General features: G+C 40.9%; 1 protein-coding gene across 1 annotated transcript; it reads left to right on the top strand.

Moving 5' to 3' along the window:
- The first annotated feature begins 11,777 nt into the window (after positions 1-11,777).
- LOC308296637 (kelch-like protein 23) lies at positions 11,778-24,912 on the top strand. The gene is made up of 13 exons (XM_080739966.1): positions 11,778-11,897; positions 13,151-13,269; positions 13,418-13,636; positions 13,759-13,893; positions 13,982-14,173; positions 15,331-15,474; positions 16,220-16,388; positions 17,070-17,204; positions 18,529-18,654; positions 20,187-20,369; positions 23,637-23,789; positions 24,235-24,418; positions 24,507-24,912. Exons 2-13 carry the CDS (start codon positions 13,189-13,191, stop codon positions 24,805-24,807), a joined length of 2,022 nt encoding a protein of 673 aa, XP_080596092.1. The 5' UTR covers positions 11,778-11,897; positions 13,151-13,188; the 3' UTR covers positions 24,808-24,912.
- Positions 24,913-25,879: the final 967 nt, after the last annotated feature.

Below are 25,879 nucleotides of genomic sequence, written 5' to 3' on the forward strand. Positions count from 1 at the left end.
ATCTTAAATAAAGCTTCAGCGAAGTACAATTGGGGACAGCAGTGAGTACTGCTGTATTGATGAACAAGTCTTAACTAGTGAGCATTCATTATTTACTCGACCAAGACAGAGATCATACTCCCAGGCCTGTAGACTCATAAAGCCAATTGCCAAATTAGTTTTTATAGCAGTTCCACAGAAATTTGAGCTACGGTCATTTGTATTTGGACTCTCCCAATTTTGCAGTGCCAAGTTCCTCCACTTTTGACGTGAAACGGTTGTTACTGGGGGGTTAGAACTGACAGCCTAGAGAGCAACATGTATAAAGTACATTCTTATTTTCTTACCGATGCATGGCAAGGGCTACATATAGAGACACACTCACAAACCATGCTCCCTTTATGTGTTGGCCCTCTGCTTCTGTAGAAGTGGGCTATGTCTTTAAACTCATATTACATACTATTTAGTAGACATCTTTAGAATACCTTTAGTTGTAATACTACTGAAACTCCAGAGAAATTACCATTTTGCTCGGTACATGTTGCGTGAATGCAGATGATGCAGTCACCATGGATTGAGATCGATTGATGGTATGCAATAGGAATACACAAAACAGGTTCATACCTTTCTACTACATATTGGTATGTACTGTATTATGTGTATTGCTACTGCATACAATTAGTGGATAATCCTAATATTCCTACAGTGTACTGTTTAGTATGTAGTGTAAGCATGAGGACATTCTGCCATTTACAGAGTGGTTACAGTTTTCTCTCTAACTTCTTTTTTTGTGTCTCATTCCACCGTGTATCTTTAATGACATACAAATAAAGTAAACAAACTGTATTGTTGTGTTGCTGTTGGGGTGTCTGGGGCATTCTTCTCTTAGCAGAAGGCCGTCAAAACTCAGTTGGATGGCTTTGCTTCCAGATAATTATAATCTATCATATCATCCGCCAGTGGCCTGTTGTTCATAATTAGTCCTGGCTTTCATATTGCTGCGACTCCCTTACAAATGTCAATATTCTCTGAATGAATCCTAGTTGAGAGTGTGTGATGCCACATGAGTCTTTCTGTGCATTGATTGATTGATTTATGGAAATAATGGAAAGCATAAAACTGAGAAGTGTAGATTATCGAACATACTTACAGAGCACTGAGCTATTCTACAGTATAATTCACACAGAAGCCTGAAGCAAATACACAAACCTCTGAGAAAGGTGACAGAATCCACTCAGTGGGTGTACAAAAACAATATAAGTGGACAGCATTTTAGTCAATATATTACAACTTTATTCACAAACATCTCTTTAACAAGAGCAACTTCATTACCTTCTGCAATAATAACTTAAAAGTTAACTACATTAAAATAGATGTATATTGATATATACACAAGTGAATGGAAAGAGAAGACAGGGACAGAAACAAGTAGAAAGCACTGTAGGTGTCTTATGGAGACAGAAAAACTATCGGGACACCGACTCTGGGCTTGACACATCCTCTTTGTGGTCACATAAGTCTAAATGAGAACAAGAGAAAAAAGAAATGTTTTTTGGCCATTTAGATTTTTGTACATTTTTCTTTAAATATAATTTCAGATGTATTTCTCTCTCTTGACCAAAAGGAATTTCACAGGTTCATAAATAGTTTATTCATCAAATTAAATTAATTATCCTAATAAATTATATAATCAACAGAAATTCAAAAATGTGGGGAGTCTATTACTGTATAAACTTTACACAATTTTATGATGATTAGCAGATAAATTCTGGATGACACACACACACACACACACACACACACACACACACACACACACACACACACACAGTGAACCACAACACTAACATGCACAGCACTCAGACTAAATCGATAGGCAGTTAGAGGCTTTTACTGTCTCCGCTTCCCGGAACTAAGTAGTGCACTCACTCACTCACTCACTCACTCACTCACTCACTCACTCACATACTCACAGTCACAACCCATGTACACTCAGACATTCTCAATCATGTAGCCTTACAGTCACACACCCAAATACACCTGTTCTTTCCAGACAACATTTTAAAGCTCTCATGAACATTGCCCCTTTCAGAACCCTGTATACCTTTTTTGTATTTGAATAAAAATAAGGAATGCAGGGGTTTCCGAAAGGGGCTATCATGAACCCTGAACTCACATAACTTTAGTAACTTTCTTGTTGTGCTATCCTGATTGATATGATAGAACGACAGCTCTTTCTAGCCTCATCTGGGTTCCCTTTTATTATACAGCAGAATGTCATCACAAAATGTACACGAAAAAAAGAAAAGGGTCATCTGGTAGAGAGGGATGTCCACTGAGCAGGATTGAACAGCAGCCTAAAATGATAATCCTGGATTATTTAACTAATGATGATTTTCTTGGTGGGAAAATATATTTTCATAATTCGTTTAATACCTTTTTCTTTAGCTGCTGAAATTGTAAGCAATGGCTTTTAGATCATAACCCCAGTCAAACAGTTAACCTATTTAAAAATACTAGTCCTTGCTAGTTCTAACATATGTGCTCCAAATAATGTGCAGTTTAGTATATGAGGGAATGAATGTAGGAGTCTCAGAAGTAATGTTGGAGAATCCAGACTCGTCTCCATATTTCAGCACTATTTCAGCGTGTGGCTGTTACCATGGTGGCAGCATCAGTGATGTCAGTTATCTCCAAATTGGGGCACTATTTAGTATCAGTGATGTCAGCATGAGGGTAGGCCTATATCAGATAGACATCGGACGGACAGACAGACAGACAGACAGACAGACAGACAGACAGACAGACAGACAGACAGACAGACAGACAGACAGACATTTGGTGGTTTATTAGTAGGATTATGTAATTCTTGTCATTGTATTCTCAAAATCCAATCTTGTTTTCTTAAAACAAAATGTGTGCTTGACCAATTTCAACCATGAATTCCACTCATGAATCCCACCCATCGGTCTATGGGATTAAACTGTATTCACTACTTTTCAATATTCAAATCAAATACTCCAACCTGTCTCCATATCCTGTGTCACTCTGAAATACTTCACCATATACTGTAGACAATAGGCCTACAACTGTATGTCCCCACAAAAGTAGACCAATCACAACGCCATCAACCATCTCGATTGACTTAGATATTAGATTAGCCATTACCAGTGGTTTGTGAAATCTGTCAACACACATTATTTTTTTATTGATTTCTCTGCAAATGGACAGAGACATATCCCCATATCTCCATGACAAAAACATGGCGTCCCGTTCATTTTGCACAGATAGCAGCTAAATCTAATATTTAGCTGTTATTTAGATTTATATGAACACATACAGTACATCCTTTGACTGGTCTATACACCTACCCTCTGACCAACCACTGGTGTGGCAATGGACTTCCTTTCAATCCTTTCAGTTGTTTCAGTTTTCATCAAAACAATTTGTTCTGACAATTATAGGATTGAATGATCGAAAAGTGCTGCATGGAGTTTATATGTATTTTATTTATGTATTGTGTATCTATTTATTTGTATTCTTAGACATATTTTTCTCTCTGCTGCAGCAAAGGCTTAGGCCTATTCGTAGAGAGCTTTTTCTCACTGCACATATTTTATATTCATGTCAGTGTGTTTTTATTCTTGTTACTGATTTTATTATTCTGTCTTCAGTTTCATGTAAAGTACTTTATTATTTTAAGTATATAGGCCTACATTACTTTAATGCTACAATCATTTTCGTCCAGTCAAAACATAGAAGGCATATAAATAATTGTCATAACTGTGCAAATTCAGAATTATTCGTCATTACACTTTTTTGACCTCATAGTATAGAATGCCTTTTAAAAGGTTTTTGATTACATAGTATATTAAAAGGTACAAAGCAGTACCTACAGTATATCTGTAACAGACTGAATTCCAAGTAATGAGCTTAAATAGATAACAATTAGTTAGTCAATATGGGAATATGTTATATTATTATAAATGTAAAAGCCTGAGCTGGACCATTACATTTCATGATATGTTGGATATCCCTTTTTTTTGTGGAATGACCATATTATTATGGGTATTGAACCCAGTATCATTTAAGCTCACAGTGCGGCACGAAGTGAGCTTGTATATCTTATTTTTTTTTTCTTTTCTAAAATTACACAGATGTTTCCTGGTTTTAATTGGTTAAAGCCACACCTATATTCACCTAACAGATGTTTTGTTGTTACAGGTGCAAAGAGCAAATCGAATACTGACTGGGCTATTCGTCGTCATCACTCAAGCCTGCAATAATATCACACATCCATACTGTAGTAGTCTTTACCATCCATAATAGGCGGAGTGTAGGTGCTCTGCTTCCTTTGAGAGACCCCGAGAACCTGCAGAACAGAACACATTTGACTTGAGCTTCACACAGGGCCATCAAATCACATTCTAACTCTCTGTAGCACATTCTAATTCTCATCTCTGATCAGATATAACAGGGGTGCAAAGTACCCATAAGAACATTTACTCAAGTACAGTACTTAGTATAGTTTTTTAGGTATTTTTTGCTTTACTGGCGTATTTCCAATTTTCAGTACTTTTACTTTTACTCCACTTCACCTCAGAAGCAAATATTGTACTTTTGACTCCCCTGCAATTTTGGCTACCAAAGTGTTTGTATTATTAAGACAAAACATACAGTAACCACTTCAGCTCTATATACTTTTCAGCCATTTGTATATAGCCGATCTACACGATCTACTATGAACTTGTACTGTATATCTCCTATGTTTAAGATCTGTATATGTTTTGAACACTTGTGAAATAGGCCATTTTGCATAATGAATGAGTACTTCTATTTTGATTCCAATACTTTTGAACTTTAATTTTAAGTACATTTTGAATGCCAGACTTTTACTTTTACATTTTTGCAGTATTTCTGCATTGCAGTATTGATACTTTTACTCAAGTAATAATGTGGAATACTTTTTCCACCACTGACAACTAATAGGCATAATCTGATCCCTGAACAGATCTGCTGTGGGTCAGACTCCACTGTGGTGGGCGTCTACACGAACACAATTGGCCCGTGTTCAGGGGAGGAAAGCTGGGCGGGGAGGGTGATAATTGTCACTACACATACTCCTACTGGCTGGGGCGGCACCTGTCAGCGGGGAGTGTTGGGCGGGAGGAGCAGAACAAAGGCTCCACGTCCTCCTGGTGGGGGCTCCTCTGTCCTCACTAGCCTAGCTCAGCTATACCATCATCCACCCATGTTAAAACAAGGAAGGGATCTATACTGCAGTTATTTAGCTGCATTAGTATAGAGTCCGGCTAAGCCAGGCTATGTCCTCACTGAGCCAGTAGGATACAACAGCAGTGACAACACAGAAATGTGTGTGGGGAGGAATCAATTGGCATAACAACTAAATTGGGGAGAGACGAGGGGGGTAAATAAGTTCTCTAAATGCTCTAAATGGAAAAAAGGATGAGTTATAATAAAAATATATTGTACAACTTGGCCAAGTTGCGTGCAAACATGTAAAAAGTAACTCTGTGCAGACCTGTGTCATGTCACTGGCAATGTGCAGGTCTCCATCTGCTGAGAGGTGAGATACAGAAGCAGCACTTAAAGCACCATGGTTAGATACTGAGTAATCTCTCGAGACAGCCTCAGAGAACGCTACGCTACTATTTTTCAATACATTTTTTAAATAAAACTTTGCATACAATACCAATACAGTACAAGACAGCTGTTAAGCAGTTAATCAGTGCTAAGTCGCTGTCTGACAATCTATATAAGCTGACCCCAAGTTATAGATGGGCAATTTAATACAAATACATATTAAATGTCTTCATTAAGCTTCCTTAGATAAGCAATTCAACAATTCAATCAATAACTATGGATATACAATGCTGCTGTAAATGTCAATTAAAAAAAGAAAATCTAAATCCCCAGACCAAAAGCTCTTAGGTACTCTGAAAAAATTATATTTCCATTATAAACATGGGTTTATGTACATAACACAAACATCAGTCCATCAATTATATTGGTAAATGGCCTGCTAGTAACACCTTCATCCAATGCACTTTAGTCAGCCATGCAAAGCACCAGCCTTAAGTCTGGGTTTCAGAGGCAAAAAAAAAAAAGAGGGATTAGGGATTCAGTGTCTTTTGACATGAGCCAAAGCCTGGAGGAGTGGGATTCAAACCAGGAACCTTTTGGTTCCCAGACAACCACTCCTCCTGAGCCATTGTGTTGTCATAATGTGGACCAGCCAGGACAATTTTATTACTATTCAGTTCCTGTGGAAGGAATTATAACAGCTGAAATTTGACTCACGCGCGCGCACGCACGCACGCACGCACGCACGCACGCACGCACGCACGCACGCACGCACGCACGCACGCACACACACACACACACACACACACACACACACACACACACACACACACACACACACACACACACACACACACAGTTACGTTTCCATCAAGCCAGTAAGAGCACTGAGAACTCTTACCGACAGCTCCAACAGAAATCTAATAAAGATTCCATTACAGCTGCCTCTCTCTGTCAGTCTGTCTGACTGTGTGTCCCTACCTGTTCCACTGGGTTGTCCATAGATCTGCAGTGTGGCAGGTGTTGGTCTTCTACGACGAATCTGAGAGAGAGAGAGAGAGAGAGAGAGAGAGAGAGAGAGAGAGAGAGAGAGAGAGAGAGAGAGAGAGACACACACAACATATTATGTTCTTTATGCTAAAATCCTATTATATATCTAGAAAGTGTCAAAACCTGGGAATCGATTAGTCACGGTATGACTCTTGCACACACACACACACACACACACACACACACACACACACACACACACACACACACACACACACACACACACACACACACACACACACACACACACAAGATGAAAACATACAAAAACTTTTAGAACTAATTTATGCTTCGTCATATGACCGTGTCACGACATGTCACTGACAATAAATCACAAAATGTTACATTAATGCATGTAGGCCTATATGCCACACTCGATATCAGAAGATATCACAATATCATTAGTCTCATTATGTGAAAACACATTCACATGAAAACTCTCACGCACACACACACAAGCACATGCACGCACGTACACATGCGTATGCAAGCACAAAGCATGCACAAACTACACACACACACACACACACACACACACACACACACACACACACACACACACACACACACACACTCACTCACTCACTCACTCACTCACTCACTCACTCACTCACTCACTCACTCACTCACTCACTCACTCTCTCTCTCTCTCTCTCTCTCTCTCTATTCAAAATACAAACACACATGACCACACTATTTTCCTTTCTCACTCTCTTGCTCACTTTTCTCTCATGCACATCCACTCTTGCTCACACACTGACTCACATGTTCTGCAGCTTGTGGGTCCAGCTGTCCCTGTAGCAGAGGAACATCGAACTGGATCTTCTTGGGGCTGCCGGGCTCCATCATTACTGACTGAAAGATACAGAAAGACAGTAGAGAGGGAGAGAGAGGAAACAGGGGGGAGGGGGGGGGGAGGATAGGAGAGGAGAGTTGTGTTCTCCGGGAGGGAGGGGAGGGTTAGAGGGATGAGAGGAAGACATGAGAAAGAGAGAGAGAGAGAGAGAGAGAGAGAGAGAGAGAGAGAGAGAGAGGGAGAGGGAGCTGAGGGGGGGGGGGGGGGGAGGATGGGAGAGGAGAGTTGTGTTCTCCGGCCTGGCAGGCTCCATTATCACTAATTGACTGACTGTGTGTGTGTGTGTGTGTGTGTGTGTGTGTGTGTGTGTGTGTGTGTGTGTGTGTGTGTGTGTGTGTGTGTGTGTGTGTGTGTGTGTGTGTGTGTGTGTGTGTGTGTGTCTCAGTATTCAGTAATATAGCCTACAATTAAAACACTGAATAAGACATAACATGCTACATAGTCTACTGACAATCAGAGCATCAATCAATTAAAGGCTTGTTTACAAACATCATATTTGTCAAAAACTGTAACCATGACTAGTTTATATTTTAGTATGATAACCCTGCCATTGGCTGCCAGTTATCACCCTCTAAAGTTTAGAGAGTGTTTAGGCTTAGAGTCTAAACAAACCTGCCCCCATACATACCGTGATGTTTGTGAATCAATTATATGACTTCTAGGCAATACTTTTAGGACCAATGGTCTTAAGTTTTTCCAAAGGTAATTTTGACAGTAGGCCTACAATCCATATCGGTTAAGGAAATCTTGGTATTGTGCATATTTAATTCGATAATTTACATAGTTGAACACATTTATACTTATAACATGATATAGGCCTACAATTACCGACAGTTAGTTATTTCAAAAACTCTCTACCCATTCAGTTATGACCGTCCACTAGACAAGGAGGAGTGCATGGACAAGCTTATGGAAATAAGCTTGTAAACGTTTTTTTTTTTTTTTTTTTTTGCAAATCAAATAACCCACCACAGCAGGATGAATATCAGTGAGAACACAATGATGCTGAGGATTTATTTTAAATGGTCAATCAATGTCAGACATACACCTTTAAACTGTGGACTTTCTCATGCTGTAAGTTGTGACAATCCTTCAATAAAAAACAATATTAAAATACTTGTCTGTGGACTGTCAACTTTAGGAATGCGACGATTCCACAATAGTAGAATGATGATAAATGATGTGGTTATTTTAGTATTCATGGGTTCAATTTGTAGTCCTACAGCGGCCATATTGAGGACCAACACAGGTGTTCTGATTGATGTAGAACATTAATTCTATGCCGATCAGACAAGTGAAACACCTGTGTTGGTCCTCAACATGGCCGCTGTAGGACTACAAAATGAATAGTAATTTCATAAGTAATAGAAATATGCTTCCAAAAATGTTAACATTTTTAACTATATTAAAGGGATATTTCACTTTCAAAAAAACTTTTGGTAATTTTATCATCTAATCAGGCTTTTATGAACACCCTGGACAGTTTTTAATTAGCTTGATTGAATATTTAGATATTTGATGTAATTGTTACCAGGCCCTCCAGGCCCAGTGCCTCTCCCCAGAGTCCCCACACACACCCATTGTAACTTCAAACTTCATTTTAACCACCAGCGTCTAGTCGGCAACCTGGCCAACTCGGAACAATGTAAATAGGGAATGAATGCCCCGCCCTTTAATGCAAACCCCATTATACCTGTTTTCATAGGACCCGTTTTGACCATCTGTCTGCCTGTGTCCATTTATGCCCATATATGGAGTTATCTGTATCTGTCTGTCTGCATGTCGCTGTCCATTTTATGTCCATATATGGAGATCACTGCAGTTATAGTTCTGGGTCCATTTTATGCCCATATATGGAGATATCTGTCTATCTGCGTCCATTTTATGCCCATATATGGAGTATCTGTCTGTGCCTCCAACTGTGTTGCAGACACAGTGCCGGTTCCCCCATTAATGCAAACCTCATATACCTGTTGTCATAGGACCCGTTTTGAACATCTGTTTGCCTGTGTCCATTTATGCCCATATATGGAGATATCTGTATCTGTCTGTCTGCGTCCATTTTATGCCCATATATGGAGATCTTTGACCATCTGTTTGCCTCTGTCCATTTATGTCCATATATGGAGATATCTGTATCTGTCTGTCTGCAATCCATTTTATGCCCATATATGGGGGCATTCATTTTATGCCCATATATGGAGAACGCGCGTGCCCGTGGGACGAACGGTTCTCGAGATACGCGGATTACATACATACATACACACTCACAGAGATTTTTTGTTGACTCATGTGGCGTACGTGATGTCAGAGCCTTTTATGAAGTGATGTCACAATGAGTCAGAGCTTTCGCCGATTTCCTCCGGAACAGCCTGATGTCAACAATCAACCAAATAAACCAACAATCAAATAAGGAGATTCCGAACGTTTCGCGCCGGTTCGGGAAAACCGCGCGTCGGGTCGGGTCGAGACCCGGCACTGCACTCCGTGCCGCGGCGGGGAACGCGCGTGCCGAATCTGAAGCCGGTGGGACGAACGGTTCTCGAGATACGCGGATTACAGACAGACACACAGACAGACAGACAGACACACACACACACACAGAGACTTCTCGCATTTATAGATAGATGATAGATTAATTAAAAACACACATTATTTTTTCTGGTGACTCATAATACCCTCCTAACGTGTTTTTTTTTATAACTTTTTTCATTTATTTTTAATAATTCTTTTTTTGTATTTCATTTTTTCCATTTTCCCAAATAATTATTAAAAATAAATGAAAAAGGTTATCGAAAAACTAATGGGTGTTTTTAATGAATCTATCATGGTTAAAATGGAGTTTTAAGTTACAATGGGTGTGTATGTGGAGAGAGGCCCTTCCACTGCTCCCTGTTGAAAGTGGAATATCCCTTTAAATGCAAGTTACAAATAGTAATTTAGGAGATGCACCACCTTAGGACCAAATAATTAATTAATTTCAGATTCAGTTGCATTCTTTGTGTCCTAAACCAGAGGTCTTCAACCTTTTCTTTGCCAAGGACCCCCTAGCTGAGAGAGGAAGCAGGGACCCCTAAAACATAATGTAGGCCTATATATACACAACAGACTATGAAACGTTTTGCCTAATTGTATTTATCCTGTAATTATTCCCACAAATGTGTTCCAATTAATATAGTCTAAATATGCAAATGGTATAATAAAGTCCTCAATCAAGAGTGCCATTGAGCTACTATAGATTGGCAGGCTTTATCATACCAAAATTATACAGTATGTAAACTAGAGACATGTAGGAAGACCAAAAATACAAAAAAGAAATATTATGGTCACCTTAGGTCAGTGTTTCTCAAAGTGGATTCAAGGGACTTTTTGGGTTGACCTTGAAATGTAAAGGTTTGAGAAACACTGCCCTAGGTGGTACACATTTGTGAAAATATCAGTCTTGGCCTTTATACAGTCAATATGGTCTACAGTCTAGGATCTCCTTTTTAGTAGACCTTGTACCAGTGAACTGTACCGTCATGAAACTGTAACTTTTCCTATGCAAACTTCTAATAAAGTCTTCAATCAATCAATGGTCTTGGCCCCTGGACTTCTTTGCTTTGTAGGTACGTTTCTGCCCGGAACTGCTTATATAGTGTTTTGTCAGGACACAATTAGTGGTTACACACTTCCTCTCTTTCAAGCTGAGAAGCGGCTGTAGAAACTGCGTGATTCCTAAACCCACCAGGCTTGAGCTAAGACCCGCCTCGCGGAAACGCAAGAACTTCCAGGAGTGGCTGAAATCCTTGCCCAGACCAGGCCCAGACACATGGAGGGTGGATAAAGTCAGACATACTAGTAAGTAAAGGCATGAAGATAATCTTGTACTGAGAAAAGCCTGCATTTGCACAATGCACAGCTATTAATTTGTCACTACAGTGCTCAAAATAAACTGTGCTAAAACATTTTACTTTGTACTGTGCTCAAAAAACTTTGTAACTTTGCTAAAGAGAAAAACGTACTGAGAAAGTTCAAAATAAAAACTCTTACTGATTATCAGTTAAATTGTTATAGTTTGGATATGGCTTTGGGCATATTATGCAGCGTGTGTATTATTGTAATGGATCAGTAGGTAGTAGTGTATTGCTTTGCACTAAGAGCACTTATGCACTTTCATACTTAAGATTATTGAGAGAGGCGTTTACGCGAGGCGGGTCTTAGCTCAAGCCTGGTGGGTTTAGGAATCACGCGTAGAAACTTGTTAGTAATAGTTTGTAAGATTGAAACGGCAACGTCTAAAAGAAAATGTTTATTTTATAAGCATTTGTTTACGCGCTAATTTCATTGAAGTTTGTGTGCGGCCGTCTGTTGTGGACACTTCATAGTTGGACTCATTCCCTTTCCTGATTTGTGTGCAGCAGGCGAGGTTTGTTTTCCTTTTGTTTAATGCATTTACGTTCGTTGGCGGCGACAATGATTTCATTTCACGTCATATTTCCATCATTTATATGCGTATTATTGTGGGTGCGTGTTTATTTGTTGTTAGTATTATTAACAATTCTCTACGTCGTTGGTTTGCGGCTGGTAGAATGCTATGAGAGCTAGCCTTTGATCGAGCTAGCCTTAGATCAAGACTCGCGCGTGTGTGTGTGTGTGTGTGTGTGTGTGTGTGTGCACACACATAATTCCATAGGCCTATCTATCTTTACGAAAATAAAAGTCAGACTCGATTAAATACATCTATGCTAGTCTTTCTTTATCTAGCTCTGGCAGACTTCAATGTTATATGAGATACTTAAAGTGTGGTTCCTGTGGAAATAAGCCTCGGCTTTCTAGGATCTCCTTTTAGTTGACCTTGTACCAGTGATTTGTACTGTCATGAAACTGTACTTTTTTCTATTGCAAACTTCTAATAAATTCTTCAATCAATCAATCAAAAACTGCTGGCTAAAAGACTAGACCAGGATTTCTTCGCCCCTACGACGGCTCAACTTCAGTCTGAAGCTCTGGGCCGTCTGGACCAGAGCTAGTCTTTATCTAAAGCTATAATAAGAGCCAGATATTAATTCAAGAATAATAATTGAGTTGTGTTTAGCCTGAAGGGAGTGATGATGGGTGGTGTGGTAGGAACGGCTACATTACATTTTCTTTTTAATAAGCTTTTCACATAATTACATGCTCAAAAGTAAAATCGATCGATTCCATTAAATCGATTAGTTTAACTACGGTGTTGCAGCCCTGCCCTAATCCATTTGCCCCATAATTTGATCACTCGGTTAAGCACATGGTTGAATAATACAACTCGTCCTGACATTTATTCCACAGCTTGGAAGCCACACGTTTTGCTATTTAGCCTACCTGTACAAAAACCTTGAACCTTGAAGGGGAGAAACGTTTGGGATATTATGTTGCTGACATTTTATTCACAATAAACATCAGCATGACTTTATTTTTGGGTTTGGGGGTTTTAAATGTGGTGAAAGTAACGTAAACGTATAATCATTGTCTGACCACAATACCTAGTTTAAAAACGTTCAGCCTGAAGTAAATCACAAACGAACAGTCGATAAAATATGAAAAAGGTGAATGATGTTCCGTTCCATTAAGGTTTTTACCCCCTCAGCTAAGGCATTTACTGTATCAGATGTACTGTAACCATAATGTTTGTTCTCTCTGCAGACGCGACACACTTGACTAAACCATACTTCACCTCATCCATGGCTGAGAACATCAAGGCTGTTGCCAGTGAGAGTGAATCACAAAAGGCTGCAGAGGAAAATAAACTGGACGCTTGCCATGTGAGTGTGTGTGTGTATCTACTGCACGTGCCTTTGATTTTGTAAAGGCTTGTGCTGAGGGCAAGGGGCATTTAGAGGGCGTTTGGGGCATTACTATGTGAGCATTTATTACATCCTTTCCTGCTTTTTTTTTTTTTGTCTGGAAAAGGGAGACATGGCCGTTGCACTTCAGGACGACGTCACCAGTCTACCACTATCTTCACTGGAGGTTGAGATGTTTGTGGATTCCGGCCATCCCAACAAGGTCTTAGAGGGCCTAAACAGGCTGCGTGAGAATGGTGCCTTTTGTGATGTGATTCTGTGCTGTGGTGGACAGGAGTTCCCCTGCCATCGTTATGTACTGGCCTCCTTCAGCCCTTACTTTGAGGTAAAGGCACACATTTATTGGCCTGCTGTTCAAACATTCAATTCTGTCTTGGCTTTCACATGAACCAAACAAAAGGCTTAATCCACACCAGGCCAACCAATTCACCTTTTCAACCTGCACAGGCAATGTTTACAGCTGGCATGAGGGAGTCCGCACAGGAAAGGGTGACCATCAGTGAAGTGGAACCTCAGATTCTTGGCATGTTGGTGAGCTATGCCTACACGTCAAAGGTGTCCATCTCCACGGAAAATGCACAGGTAATGTATTATCATCATAAACCTTATCTCCATGTTGTCCTACATAACATTGTTGCTTTATTAAAGATATATATATTTTTTGGTCTAGTCCCTGCTATCAGCATCAAACATGTTGGAGGTCACGGCCGTTCGCGATGCCTGTTGTCGATACATGGGACGTCACCTAGATATAAATAACTGTGTAGGGATGTACTGCTTTGCTGAGGCCCTCTCCTTCAAAGAGTTGGAGAAACGCAGCCTGAATTACATTCTGGAAGACTTCAGTGTCATCTTCCAGCAGGTCAGTGATTGATGTAAATTGTTTAGTCTATTATTGTTGCCTTTTTTGTCCCATATCTTTGTTTTATTACTATTGCTCAATCTGTCACCACCAGAACTGATGTCATTGCTCAGTGATTGGATCTACAATATATTGTTGGATGTCCATCCATTTCACTCAGTTATATACAGTATGGGAACACAGGGATTGAAACTAACCAGTGGCAGGTAGAAGTTTGCTACCAGGTTGCCCGACCGGGCAAGTGCGCATTTTGAGTATCATGAGATATCTGTCTTTAGATACTTGAACAGGACTTGAGTGCTGCTCTGTCTCTCTCCTCAGTCCCTCCCTTCCTCCCCACACTCACACGCGAGCTCTGTCAAAAACAGCTAATCTACAAGCTCACATTATGATGAAGACAGTAGACACCCATGAGCACCCATCTGCAACTTTAGTTATAAATCAGTGGAATTTATTCACTCAAAATATCAACATGAATACGTTTGAAGGATTAATCTTCTCTCCAGAGTGTCTGTTGCAACGTGCCGCGGCCACCTCCCTCTTTTGCATGCAGCGAGCCGGCACCAGAGCGGCTCTCGCTCCGGTGCGCGATACGTTGTTTTCAGATTGTTATTCACGTTGCTCCACCTTCATCTACTACATTCTCTTCTAGACTTCTCCCTTCCACGGGTGTTGTTCTTCAGTCAAGTGAGTCAACCTGTGGGTCGAGAGTCGAGACCCCCCCAGAGAGGTCCCCAAATGATTTGGGGGGGGGGGGGGGTCCCAAGATGACAGTGAAGTCATAATTTTAGGACTTAAGACATTTTTAATAAAGAAAGAAAACTATACTATAAAAAACATCAGCCAAATTATAAAATAATATAAGAAAGTAATAGCCGATCTGCAAGCTCACAACTCTAATTTTTTTTTTTTTTTTTTTAATTTTATTCGGGACCCATACCATTTTTCTGGGACCCATTTGAATGACTACCTGTGAAAACCTAGCAACATCACTGCAAGTAGAAGGTAACAAATAAGAACGGTACAATTTTACGATTATGAGGGCAATTAAACATGACCTGTACTTGCCCGACAGGCAAGGGCCTCTGAAACCTTAAGTGTCAACGCCTGGGAACATCTATCGGCTAATGTATTCTATGTTTTTCCCCTACCAATAGGAAGAGTTCCTTTCTCTCTCTGTGGAAAGACTGACAGAGATTCTTGCCAGTGACCATCTCAATGTGCCCAAGGAGGACATGGTGTTTGAGGCTGCCATGTTGTGGTTGAACAAATGTACTACTCGTCGGCAGTACTTTGAAAAGGTCAGTCATTTCTTAGTCTCACCTTGCCAGATGATCAGAGGTCTTCACCGGGGCAGAGCTTTGGCAGGGAGCAGTGCTGGGCACCATATACATTTGGCTTAGAAGTGTCCGTCCACAGGCGCTGTGAGCTTGTAGATTTGCTGTTTTCGGTGCACTACCGTGATGCAACATATGATGACCGTAGCAACACACAGCGAGCGAGGTTTGTTGCAACGTGCTGTGAGCTTGTAGATTTGCTGTGTCAGCGCACCACTGCCATGCAACATAAATTACCAGTTAAGTTAAATAAATAGCAAATAATACCAAACAACCAAACAAATTAAAATAAATGGCAAATAATGGTCCGGGCTCTTACATAAAACCAAATCAAGATAATATTAATTGCAAATAACGGCCCAGGTGCTTAAATTTGAGACGAGCGTTTATTGCGCAAAATGGGGTCAGACCCCCGGCGGATATATGAGACCCGGTGGCAGTTTGCCACTGAGCTATTAATTGGTGATTTAATGTAAGTAATAGTATCAATACTGCGATATAGAATTACTTATACTCTCTTACAAGTAAAAGTCCAGAATTCAAAAGGTACTGTAGTAAAAGTACAAAGGTATTGGTATAAAAATGTACTTAAGGGACCAAAAGTACCCATTTCAATTTCAAATTTCATTGGTACTATGCAATTATATTATGTTGTTCAATCAATTCCAGCTGGACTAGTAATTAATGAACGTTCTGTGGTTTCTTTAAGGTTCTAGGGCATATCCGTCCGTCTCTCATCAGTCCCTCCTACCTAGACACTGTGATTGAGTCTCTGAATGTGGTGAAAGAATACCAGGCCTGCAAAAGGTTCCTCTCTGAGGCCACGGACCGGGATCTTGTGCCCTACAGTAACACGGCAGGCTCACGCAGACCCACAGGTACCCTGTCTCACGTCCGTTTACGATTTATTATACTTAAGCATTAATTGCAACACATGAGCCATACCTCCGTGACACAATATTAAAATGTCAGATATCCAGGTATTGAAAGATCTGGACAGAGCAACTACACAGCTTTGACGCCCCGTTTGTGCAAGATTAACAACAATTTTACTGCTACTCCTACAGTACATATTTTGTCAAACTTTTTCAGATCCCATTCCAATTGTCTATAGTGGCGTTTCCATAAAGCCACTTTTTGCGCATTAACGGCTTATTCGCAAAATCTTTTTATGGAAACACTTCAAAATGCGAATAAACTTTCATTATCTGCAAAAAAAATTATCCGCTTGGAGGAGGTGGATTTTGAAGCCTGCGGGAAGTGTTTACAGCACGTCGGTTAGACGGACCCAGGCAGGATCTCCCAAGAATCGCATTTCACCAGTTTAATGGAAAGGGGCTAAATTCGCTTTGTCTTAATGCGTATTTCTGATAATTCGCTTCCCTAATTCGAATAAGTTTATGGAAACATGGCTTATGACTGCCTTCCCATGTTTGTGGGCACCTGGGCTGGCGGGGACCTGTGCTCCGATGAGCACACTTTCTTTCCTAGTTATTAAATGAATGTAAACTCTTAAATCTCCTCTGGCTCACTTGGTCTTCCTTCCTCATTTGTTGAAGTGATCGTGACAGTGGGAGCAGCCACTTATGATAAGGACATTCACAGGATGGAGAGCTTTGATCCTCTGACCAACAAATGGAAAACTATTGGACGTACACCAGTGAAAGTTAACGGGCATGCTGTGGTGATGTCAGGTGAGGAGTAACATCAGAGTCGATCAACTTTGGACCTGTATTTGGTGCTATCTGTTTTGCCTCTGAATTGATCTGTTGCAGTGTATTGTAGGTTAAATCATGAAACCTAGTTAACAAACGACAGGGTAATGTAGTCAAAGAAATTGTCAATGGTGCAAAGAAAACGATGTAGCGCTTCAAAGAAACTAGGTATACATCAAACCTATCATCTGTCTAAATAACATTACCATTTTTGGTCGAGCAAAACAAATCTTATCAAACGGAAGAAAAAAGAATAAATGTGAGCAAGTAGCCAACACATCCGCGTATTATAATTAGCATCTATCAAAAAGGTAACAAGAATAGAAGGGACATAAGGAGAAAGGGCTCCTAGGGGTTATTTTTGTGTCATCATAATTGTGATTACTGAGAGTTCACACAGGGTTGTTAAAATGTAACCAAATATTACTACATGAATGTACCTGCGCTTGCTAGTTGGTATTTAGTCCACCAGACAAAGGGGTCTCAAACTCAATTTACCTTGGGGCCGCTGGAGGCAGAGTCTGGGCCGCAGCCTCAGCGCACATGCACGTTTTCGCAGCACGTGCGTCGTGCACTAATAAAAGAAATTAGTGCACATGCACTAATAAAAAAAATTAGTGCATGTGCACTAATTTGTTTTATTGGTGTACTGTAGTTTCATACCAGTCTAACAACTACTGTATCTATCTCCCCATCAAAGAAATTAAAAAAAAAAAATCCAATCTTCTCAAATGTCTTTTTTATTTTTTAACACAAAATAAGATGAACAAGGACCCTGGTTTAAACAAGTTGTGTTTAACTTATGGAACATGTACTGTTAACTGTACTGTATTATTAACTGTTTTGAGGTTCATATAAAACTTGCGGGCCGCACTAACATTAAACTTTCATATTAAGGTGGGGGCCACAAAATATCGTCTCGCGGGCCGCAAATGGCCCCCGGGCCGCTAGTTGAGACCCCTGAAAGGGATAGTTCACCCTCAAAAAGACTTTCTATCGATTACCTATGGAGACTGGAATTCATGCGCCGTCTCCCTTTGACATGAGGCGTGACTGACTGAATCACTCACAGACATGAGCTGGCTCTTTTCATACTAACTGCGACCTGACGGTCGCAACCAAAGTCTAGGGACATTTTAAGTTAACCATTATACTCAAGGCTATCCCTAAAAGTAAAACTACATTTTCATCAAAAAACAAATAGTGAAAATAGCATATTATATAGTATGAAGACGTATGCAAAATAATTTTCTTTGACAATCAATACATAACTTGTTTTAATTGTGCTCTTATTCCACCATAGGCTCCATTCTGTATTTGGCAGGAGGATTTTCCAATTATGAGAACAGTGCGGAGATGTGGCGCTGTGACGTTCCTCGTAACTCATGGACAAAGATGGCTCCCATGAATAAGCCCCGCTGCTCATTCAGTAAGACTGTCAAACTATGGCTTTCAATTTAGCCACATTAACCATGTTGGCCCTATTTTGGGCATATCTTTTTAGGAAATTTGTGAAACTAATAGCTATATATATTTACATATTACCGGATATTTCACTCGACAATATTTGCTTTTTTTATATACAAGAGGTTCGGGCTGCTCACATAGATGGAAACCTTTATTATCCCAAGGGGGTAAATAAGTTAGCCTCGTAAACCAGACTCCTCCTGCCTTCTTCGAAGATGTGAGGAGTCAGTTTACTAGGCTAGAAATAATTCGCCCAGAGGTGTCAAACAGTCAACACTACAGAAAAGTCACGGCATAACACAAATAGTAATACTTGTCTTTAAGTAGCCTACTATAATGGATTTTATGCACTTTTCTAAGCAAAATATTTGATATTCATTTTATCTGACATGGCCTCTTCCTATACAAACCCATTTGTAACTTATATTTGTAACCATGATAGATTCATCAAAAACACCATTCCTTGGTTCCTGCAACTCATACTGCCTAATCTGTTTTATTGTCTCCGCCAGGCTAAAGGCATGGAGACTGTTTTGCATCCTGTCCGTCCGTCTATGTGTCTGTCCGTCTGTGAACAGCTATTAGCAGATCTACAAGCTCACAACACATTTCTTCACACCACGTTGAGAGCTTTTAGAGCGGCTATTTTCACTACTTATTATATTTTAGTTTATTTATGAAATGTCTTAGGTGTGTTTGCTTTGTTCTTTTTCTTTGTGAAATTCTTTCTTAGGAAAAGAAAATGAGTCGTGACCCATAGAAATTGGTCTGTTACCCACAAATTGGTCCTGACCCACTGTTTGGGGAACAGTGCTATAGACTGTCACTTCCATGCACAACCCTGTACGCAAGGTTGTGAGTGGAGCGCATTGGTGGAAAGCGTTTTGGCTGGTGCACGTACTGTATCTGGCCCCAGCAGCTCTGGGTTCTTTTCATGTACAGTACTGTATCTGGCCCCAGTTCTGGGCCAGACATGACATTTTACATGACGATTAATTGTCACTCAAATAATTGGCGATTAACGATTTAATTGTGTATTTGTCGTTGATAATTACATTTCTGTTTGGCTTTTAGGCTTTGAAGTTGCATATGGTAGATATGACACATAACCTAAATATACAAATACATTACTGACAACTTGACAACTTGATTTGACAACTTACTACTTAAAAAATAACATTGATAGTGGAAATAGCCGATCTACAAGCTCACACCGCATCGCATTGCGACGCGTTGTGAGCTTGTAGATCTGCTATTTCCACTATTTCTGACATTTTTCAACATTCACGATTATGACGATTATGACAAAATAATTGCGATAATGTCAAATAATCACAATTAGACGATTATGTAATAATTGTGACAGCCCTAGTTCTGGGGGCTTGGAATAACCACAGCGTTGTTGCCTTTGTTACTGTCCAAGGTCATCAAGTTCTAATGATCAGGTTTTCTGTTTTTTTTTTTTTCTCCTGCACAACCCCACATGGACCATAGGCTTGGTCATGCTAGATGGCTATGTGTTTGCAATAGGTGGAAATAATGATATGAGGGACTCCATGGATCGCTACGACCCCAAAACCAACACCTGGCAGTTCATGGAGTCTGTCGGTGTGGAAGACTATTACGATTATGACGGTCCTGCTGTGGTCGCACTAGATGGACTGCTCTATGTTATTGGTAAGGAATGTTTAGCCAGCAGGGTTTCATGAGGTTGCATTCTTCTTAAGCATAATCAAGGCTTAAGCATAATCAAGTTTTTTTTTTGGGTAGGGGGAGGGGGCTCGCATTGCGAGCTTATGCTATTTTCACAATTTGTTTTTTGACGAAAATGTAGTTTTACTTTTGCATGTTGTATTAATCAAACCTTGATTATAATGATTTACTTAAATTAAAATGTCCATAGACTTTGGTTACGACCGTCAGGTCGCAGTTAGTATGAAAACAGCCAGCTCATGTCTGATTCAGTCAGTCACTTCTCATGTCCTGTCACGTCTGTGAAAGCCACAGGGAGGGGGCACAGAGCTATGTCAGTGAGGTACATATTTAAAAGCTCTGTCGACCTAACGGTTGCTAATAGGGAGTTTTATAGGCATAAAAGGGATGTACTATATACAGTACATGGATCTCCATATATGGGTAACTGGTCCGATATACATCACTGGGCAGATGGCCAAGAATTGGCGTGTCGCATGTCGCCCTGAGGCGATACCCCTTTTACCCATATATGGAGATCCATGTACTGTATATGGAGATATGCTGTGAGACCCAAACATGCTTACTCAGTTATTCGTTATGTGAAAGACCTATGACGTCTATGACATCTATGACATCTGACATCATACATGGAGATCCCTTTCTGTTGAACCAGCCACACAGATATGGGCTGTCTTCCTCCATAAATGGGCATTCCCATATGAAGTCCTGTTAGATGTGGGCATAACTCAAAGGCCAATGACATCTTTTGACGTCTTTTTCCGATGTCTCTGGGTGCCAATGACATTTCTTTTTCTTTTTTTTTAATAGCTAAAAATGATGAGCTTACCATGTGGGATGTGTGTGTGCATATGTGCGCTCCCCCTTGTGGCTGTGTGAAAAAAAACACTTCATTTTAAAGAATGCTGGAGCAGGGTTGCTTCATTCTGCTGTAACTCTGGAACCGTTTGTCCGATTGACAAAATTCTTTTTTCCAGTGAATCACAAAGACTGTGTCTGTTTGCGTGATCTATCAGTGGGCCCCCCCAAAATATACATTTTTCAAATATATTTTTCAAAAAACAAACAAAATCCTGGCACTGCTACCTTGGAGCCATTTTGCCCTGTGGCATCCTTTTAATATTGATGACATCAGGGATCTATATTTGGGCATACACCAGTAAGATTCCCTAATCGGGAGATAAGCGACTGTCAGGTCACAGTATACACAAAGAGGCCTGTAAGTGGCATTGGTTCCACCCACAAGTTTGTACGACAAACGGTTGAGGATTAAAGCCAAATAAAGTTTCGGACAATCAGAGGAGGGGGTGGGGCAAAGTTAAACCAATGAAGGTGAAGGACTCTTAATGAAGTTTATTGACAGCACCCACAAGTGTGTACGACAATCAGTTAATGAGTAAAGCCAAGAAAAGAAAGTTTGGGCCAATCAGAGGAGGGGGTGGGGCTAAGTTAAACCAATTAAGGTGAAGGACTCTTAATCAAGTCAATTGACCAGTCGCTATGCCCCTCCTAAAGCCGTCCTTGTCCAATGCCAAGTTAGCAACAGGTTACTAACGCAGCTGACTTGGCAAGCTGCCATGGCGGCGCGCATTGGTGTACCGCGAGTCTGGCTGCTAGATAGAGATGGGATTTATGGTTCTTTGAAGTGAGCCGGATCTCTGAGATCTGTTCCTTTCAAAGAGCCGTTCAAAAGACTGGCTCATTTTAGTTACTGGTTACTTTGTAGATTTTGATTATGATTGCAAATCACTTCCACCCAAATAGGCCTATACAGGCCATTGGATAAATTTCTGGCATTTGAAAATAGGTGATCTACAAGCTCACAATGTGTCACGTTGCGATGCATTGTGAGCTTGTAGATCGGCTATTTGCAAATGATTTTTCTACATTTTACTCATTGGAAAACCTGTGAAACAGGACATTCTGCATAATGAGTACGTTCTAATATTGGTACTTTAAGTACATTTTGATACCAATACTATTTTACTTTTACTCAAGTACATTAATAACATTCCAAACTTGATTGCAGTATTGATATGTTTACCTGAGTAAAGAAATTTAGTACTTTTCCCACCACTGTTCATTAGAAAGGAACGGCTCCCTACTGTGAACCGAATCATATCGTTCATTTCAAAGAGCCGTTCAAAAGACTCGATTCGTTCGCGAACGTCCCACCCACTCGCTCCGTGTCACAAACACTGAAACAAAAACAGAACGGATTGCACTGACCTACACAAACCCACAGGAATAATTTAGGAGCAATTCATGAGAAAATATAACTGGTAACACTTGTGTACTGTATGTTAATCTGACTTTAGTATAGGCTATTGTTTTCTTCCTGGACGTGCGTTTGTGGCAGGTTTAACATGGGATTTTGACAGCTGGCTTCTCCTCTGCACGCCGCCATGGCAGCTTGCCAAGGCACCCGCCTTAGTAACCTGTCGCTAACGTGGCATTGGGCAAGCACGGGTTTAGAAGGGGCATAGCGACTGGTCAATTGAGAGCACCCACAAGTTTGTACGACAAACGGTTGATGAGTAAAGGCAAATTAAGTTTAGGCCAATCAGAGGAGGGGGCGGGGCAAAGTTAAATCAATTAAGGTTAAGGATTCTTAATCAAGTCAGTTGACACCACCCACAGGTTTGTACGACAAACGGTTGATGAGTAAAGCCAAATAAAGTTTTGGCCAATGAGGGGAGGGGGCGGGGCAAAGTTAAACCAATGAAGGTGAAGGACTGTTGGAGCAGCAGGAGTCTGTGGTCCCCGGGAATTCCCCGTGAGCAGCCCAGTTGGGGTGTTGATTTGGTAATTTTTGCACTATTTGGCGGCGGTGGCAGGGGGTCCCTGGAGGTCCGGGGGTCCTGAAGGTTGTGGTTTGGCAGGCAAGGAGTGTGTGGAAAATTTCACATGGATAGGGGCAACGATGGCGGAGATATGAGTAGGGCAAAAGTGTGACGTGACAGACGGACTGACTGACGGACGGACAGACAGACAGGCGTTGGAGGTTTTGATTGCGACCTGCGGTCGCAATCAGGGACCCCCATATATGGGCATAAAAAGGGATTCTGTTAGTGTTTTTCCCCAGACATCACAGTGATGTCAGAGCAACAAACCCATAGACCTTTGGTCACAATAATGGTTACTGGTAACTGAAAATGTCCATAGATTTTGGTATAAATGCTTTCATCGATTCTGAATAATTTGCTGTGGGTGTATCCTCCTATGCCCTAGGTGGCCTCCCAAAGTCTACTATGAAATGCCCTGACCAGTCCAAGGTGGCCAAGTTCAACCCTGAAACATCTGTATGGACAGAAGTCGCTCCTATGCAGATTCCACGTTCTAAACCAGCTGCCTGCACTCTGAACGGAAAGATCTACGTTTTAGGTATCATACCTGTTTTTTCACAATCATATTATTGGATTGGATATGGACATGTTCATCACTTAAATGTTGCTGCTTTTAACACAATCCGTGGCAGCTATTTTGAATTAATCCCAACGGTTTACTGCCAGTGTTTTTTTACCGTGTTGTCCGACGGCGATCACGCGCGTGCTACGTTGCCGAGCAAACTGTGGCTGTGTGAGCGAGGAGAACATTTTTTCATCCTGTTGTTGTAGCTCCGACCAGGCACCGCTACACAGTGTGTGAATGGTAGCATGTGTTGCTGTGGAATTCGGCTGAATCTCCGAACTGATATAAATTCGGCTCTAAAAGTGGAGTATGCATCGGCCCTTAGTTCCATAAAGACTCACTTCAATATCAATGTAGTTTGTGCACATAATAAAGCCCACTAACAGACACTATCCTTTGGATCCATTTTTATCTTCAGGTGGTCAGATTATTAAGAATGAGTGCAAGTCGTTGCCAGTCACGGACAACTCAATGGAATGTTACAACCCCGAGACAAACCAGTGGACCATGTGTGCCCCCATGCAAATGCCACGCTACCAGCATAGCACGGTTGTGATGAATGGGAGGATCTACGTACTAGGAGGGATGGACGCCAGACAAGAGTAAGACACTTCTGTCCCATGAATGCCTGCGAAACGGTGCCTCCTTGTCCTCGCCAGACATTCCTCTCATTGTTCTCTCTTCCTGTAGTTTTCAGATGGAGACCGAGCGGTACTCTGAAGAGACCAACACATGGGAAACTGTGGGGAAGATGCAAACTGGTTGCTTCAATCTCAAATGTGTCTCTCTCAGGCTGAGGAAGGATCATGCGCCCGCGGTTTGTGAAGATTATGAAAACAGTGAAGACAGTGACAACAATCAGGATGATGACGATGATTATTTTGTAAACGATGACTATGACTATGATATAAGCTACGAGGATGACTATTATGATGGTGATGATGGGGATGGTGATGATGACGAAGACATGGGGTTTGATTTAATGGTTTGAGATATACATATCTTGCATCTGTTTAACTGTCTCTTTATTGAAAGTCACAAATTCTATCAATCCCGTCATAAGTTGAGAATTTTTCAATGTAAGTCTCCAGCGACTAATACCAGAACACATGTATATAATTCCAACACTGTACAAAATAACCCTGTGGATACGAAAATAAAATAAGTTCTATCATTTGGTGTTTTGATGATGGTGGAGAGCGTCTAAGGGTTGAAACAAGCGTTTAAAATCGCTGTGTTAGTCGGCCTGTAGCAAGTTTTCTCAACATAAAATCGCTGTTTTAGTCGGCCTGTAGCAAGTTTTCTCAACACAGATTATTGGCCAGTCACACTTGTGCACTACTGCTGTAAATTGTATTGGGGAAATCTGGCCACAGTTCACTGGTAAAAGGTCAACACGCCACGGTGCCTGTGTTTTTTGCACCACTGAACTCAAATGTGGAATAGTCTTTATGAGGGGTAAAACTACACGTTTAGTATGCAGTGATGTCATTACGTGTGCATCCCGCATCAAAAACTCATTCAAGTCACCCAGGGACTCATTCATGTCATGGTCCTGGGGTCCTGGGGATGCTCCTCCATTTGAGTCCATGTTAAAATAATTTACTGCGTCGCAGAAATTCCACAGACACCACCATTGTTCATGGGTGAAAGCATCCTACTTTACCCTATGTTAACACAAATAAAATCCACGTAGAAAGTCTTAAACAGGCGATAGAAACGTCAATGTTTTGATTCCACCGACGTCCAACGCCATTTTGCGCGCGTAAACTTTATATTGAGGACTCATAAAACCTTTCTGGGACCCATTTGAATGACCACCTGTGGGTCCCGGGACCCAAGGGCGGGATCATAGGGGGCGCGTGAGTGCTTGAGCGTACAGTTATGAGAGCCCATTGATTTTTCGCGACAATTCTCGTTTTCACAAGTTTTCCCAAACTGGCCAAACTGCATTCCTGGCACTCGGCCGATATCACACGTTGGCTACTTGGCTTTGTTATACACAGCGTCAAAGACCGCCCCACATCCTGGCTGTATGATGTAGCTCTGTTATACTGTAGCCT

This window comes from Nannobrachium achirus, assembly GCF_963921795.1.
Source record: "Nannobrachium achirus genome assembly, chromosome: 13".
NCBI lineage: Eukaryota > Metazoa > Chordata > Actinopteri > Myctophiformes > Myctophidae > Nannobrachium > Nannobrachium achirus.

Excerpts from the sequence above, each read along its gene's own strand:
- LOC308296637 (XM_080739966.1), top strand. The coding sequence starts at position 13,189 with ATGGCTGAGAACATCAAGGCTGTTGCCAGTGAGAGTGAATCACAAAAG. Across the intron at positions 15,475-16,219 it reads GTCGGCAGTACTTTGAAAAG|GTTCTAGGGCATATCCGTCC; the intron begins GTCAGTCATTTC and ends GGTTTCTTTAAG. Across the intron at positions 17,205-18,528 it reads GCATGCTGTGGTGATGTCAG|GCTCCATTCTGTATTTGGCA; the intron begins GTGAGGAGTAAC and ends ATTCCACCATAG.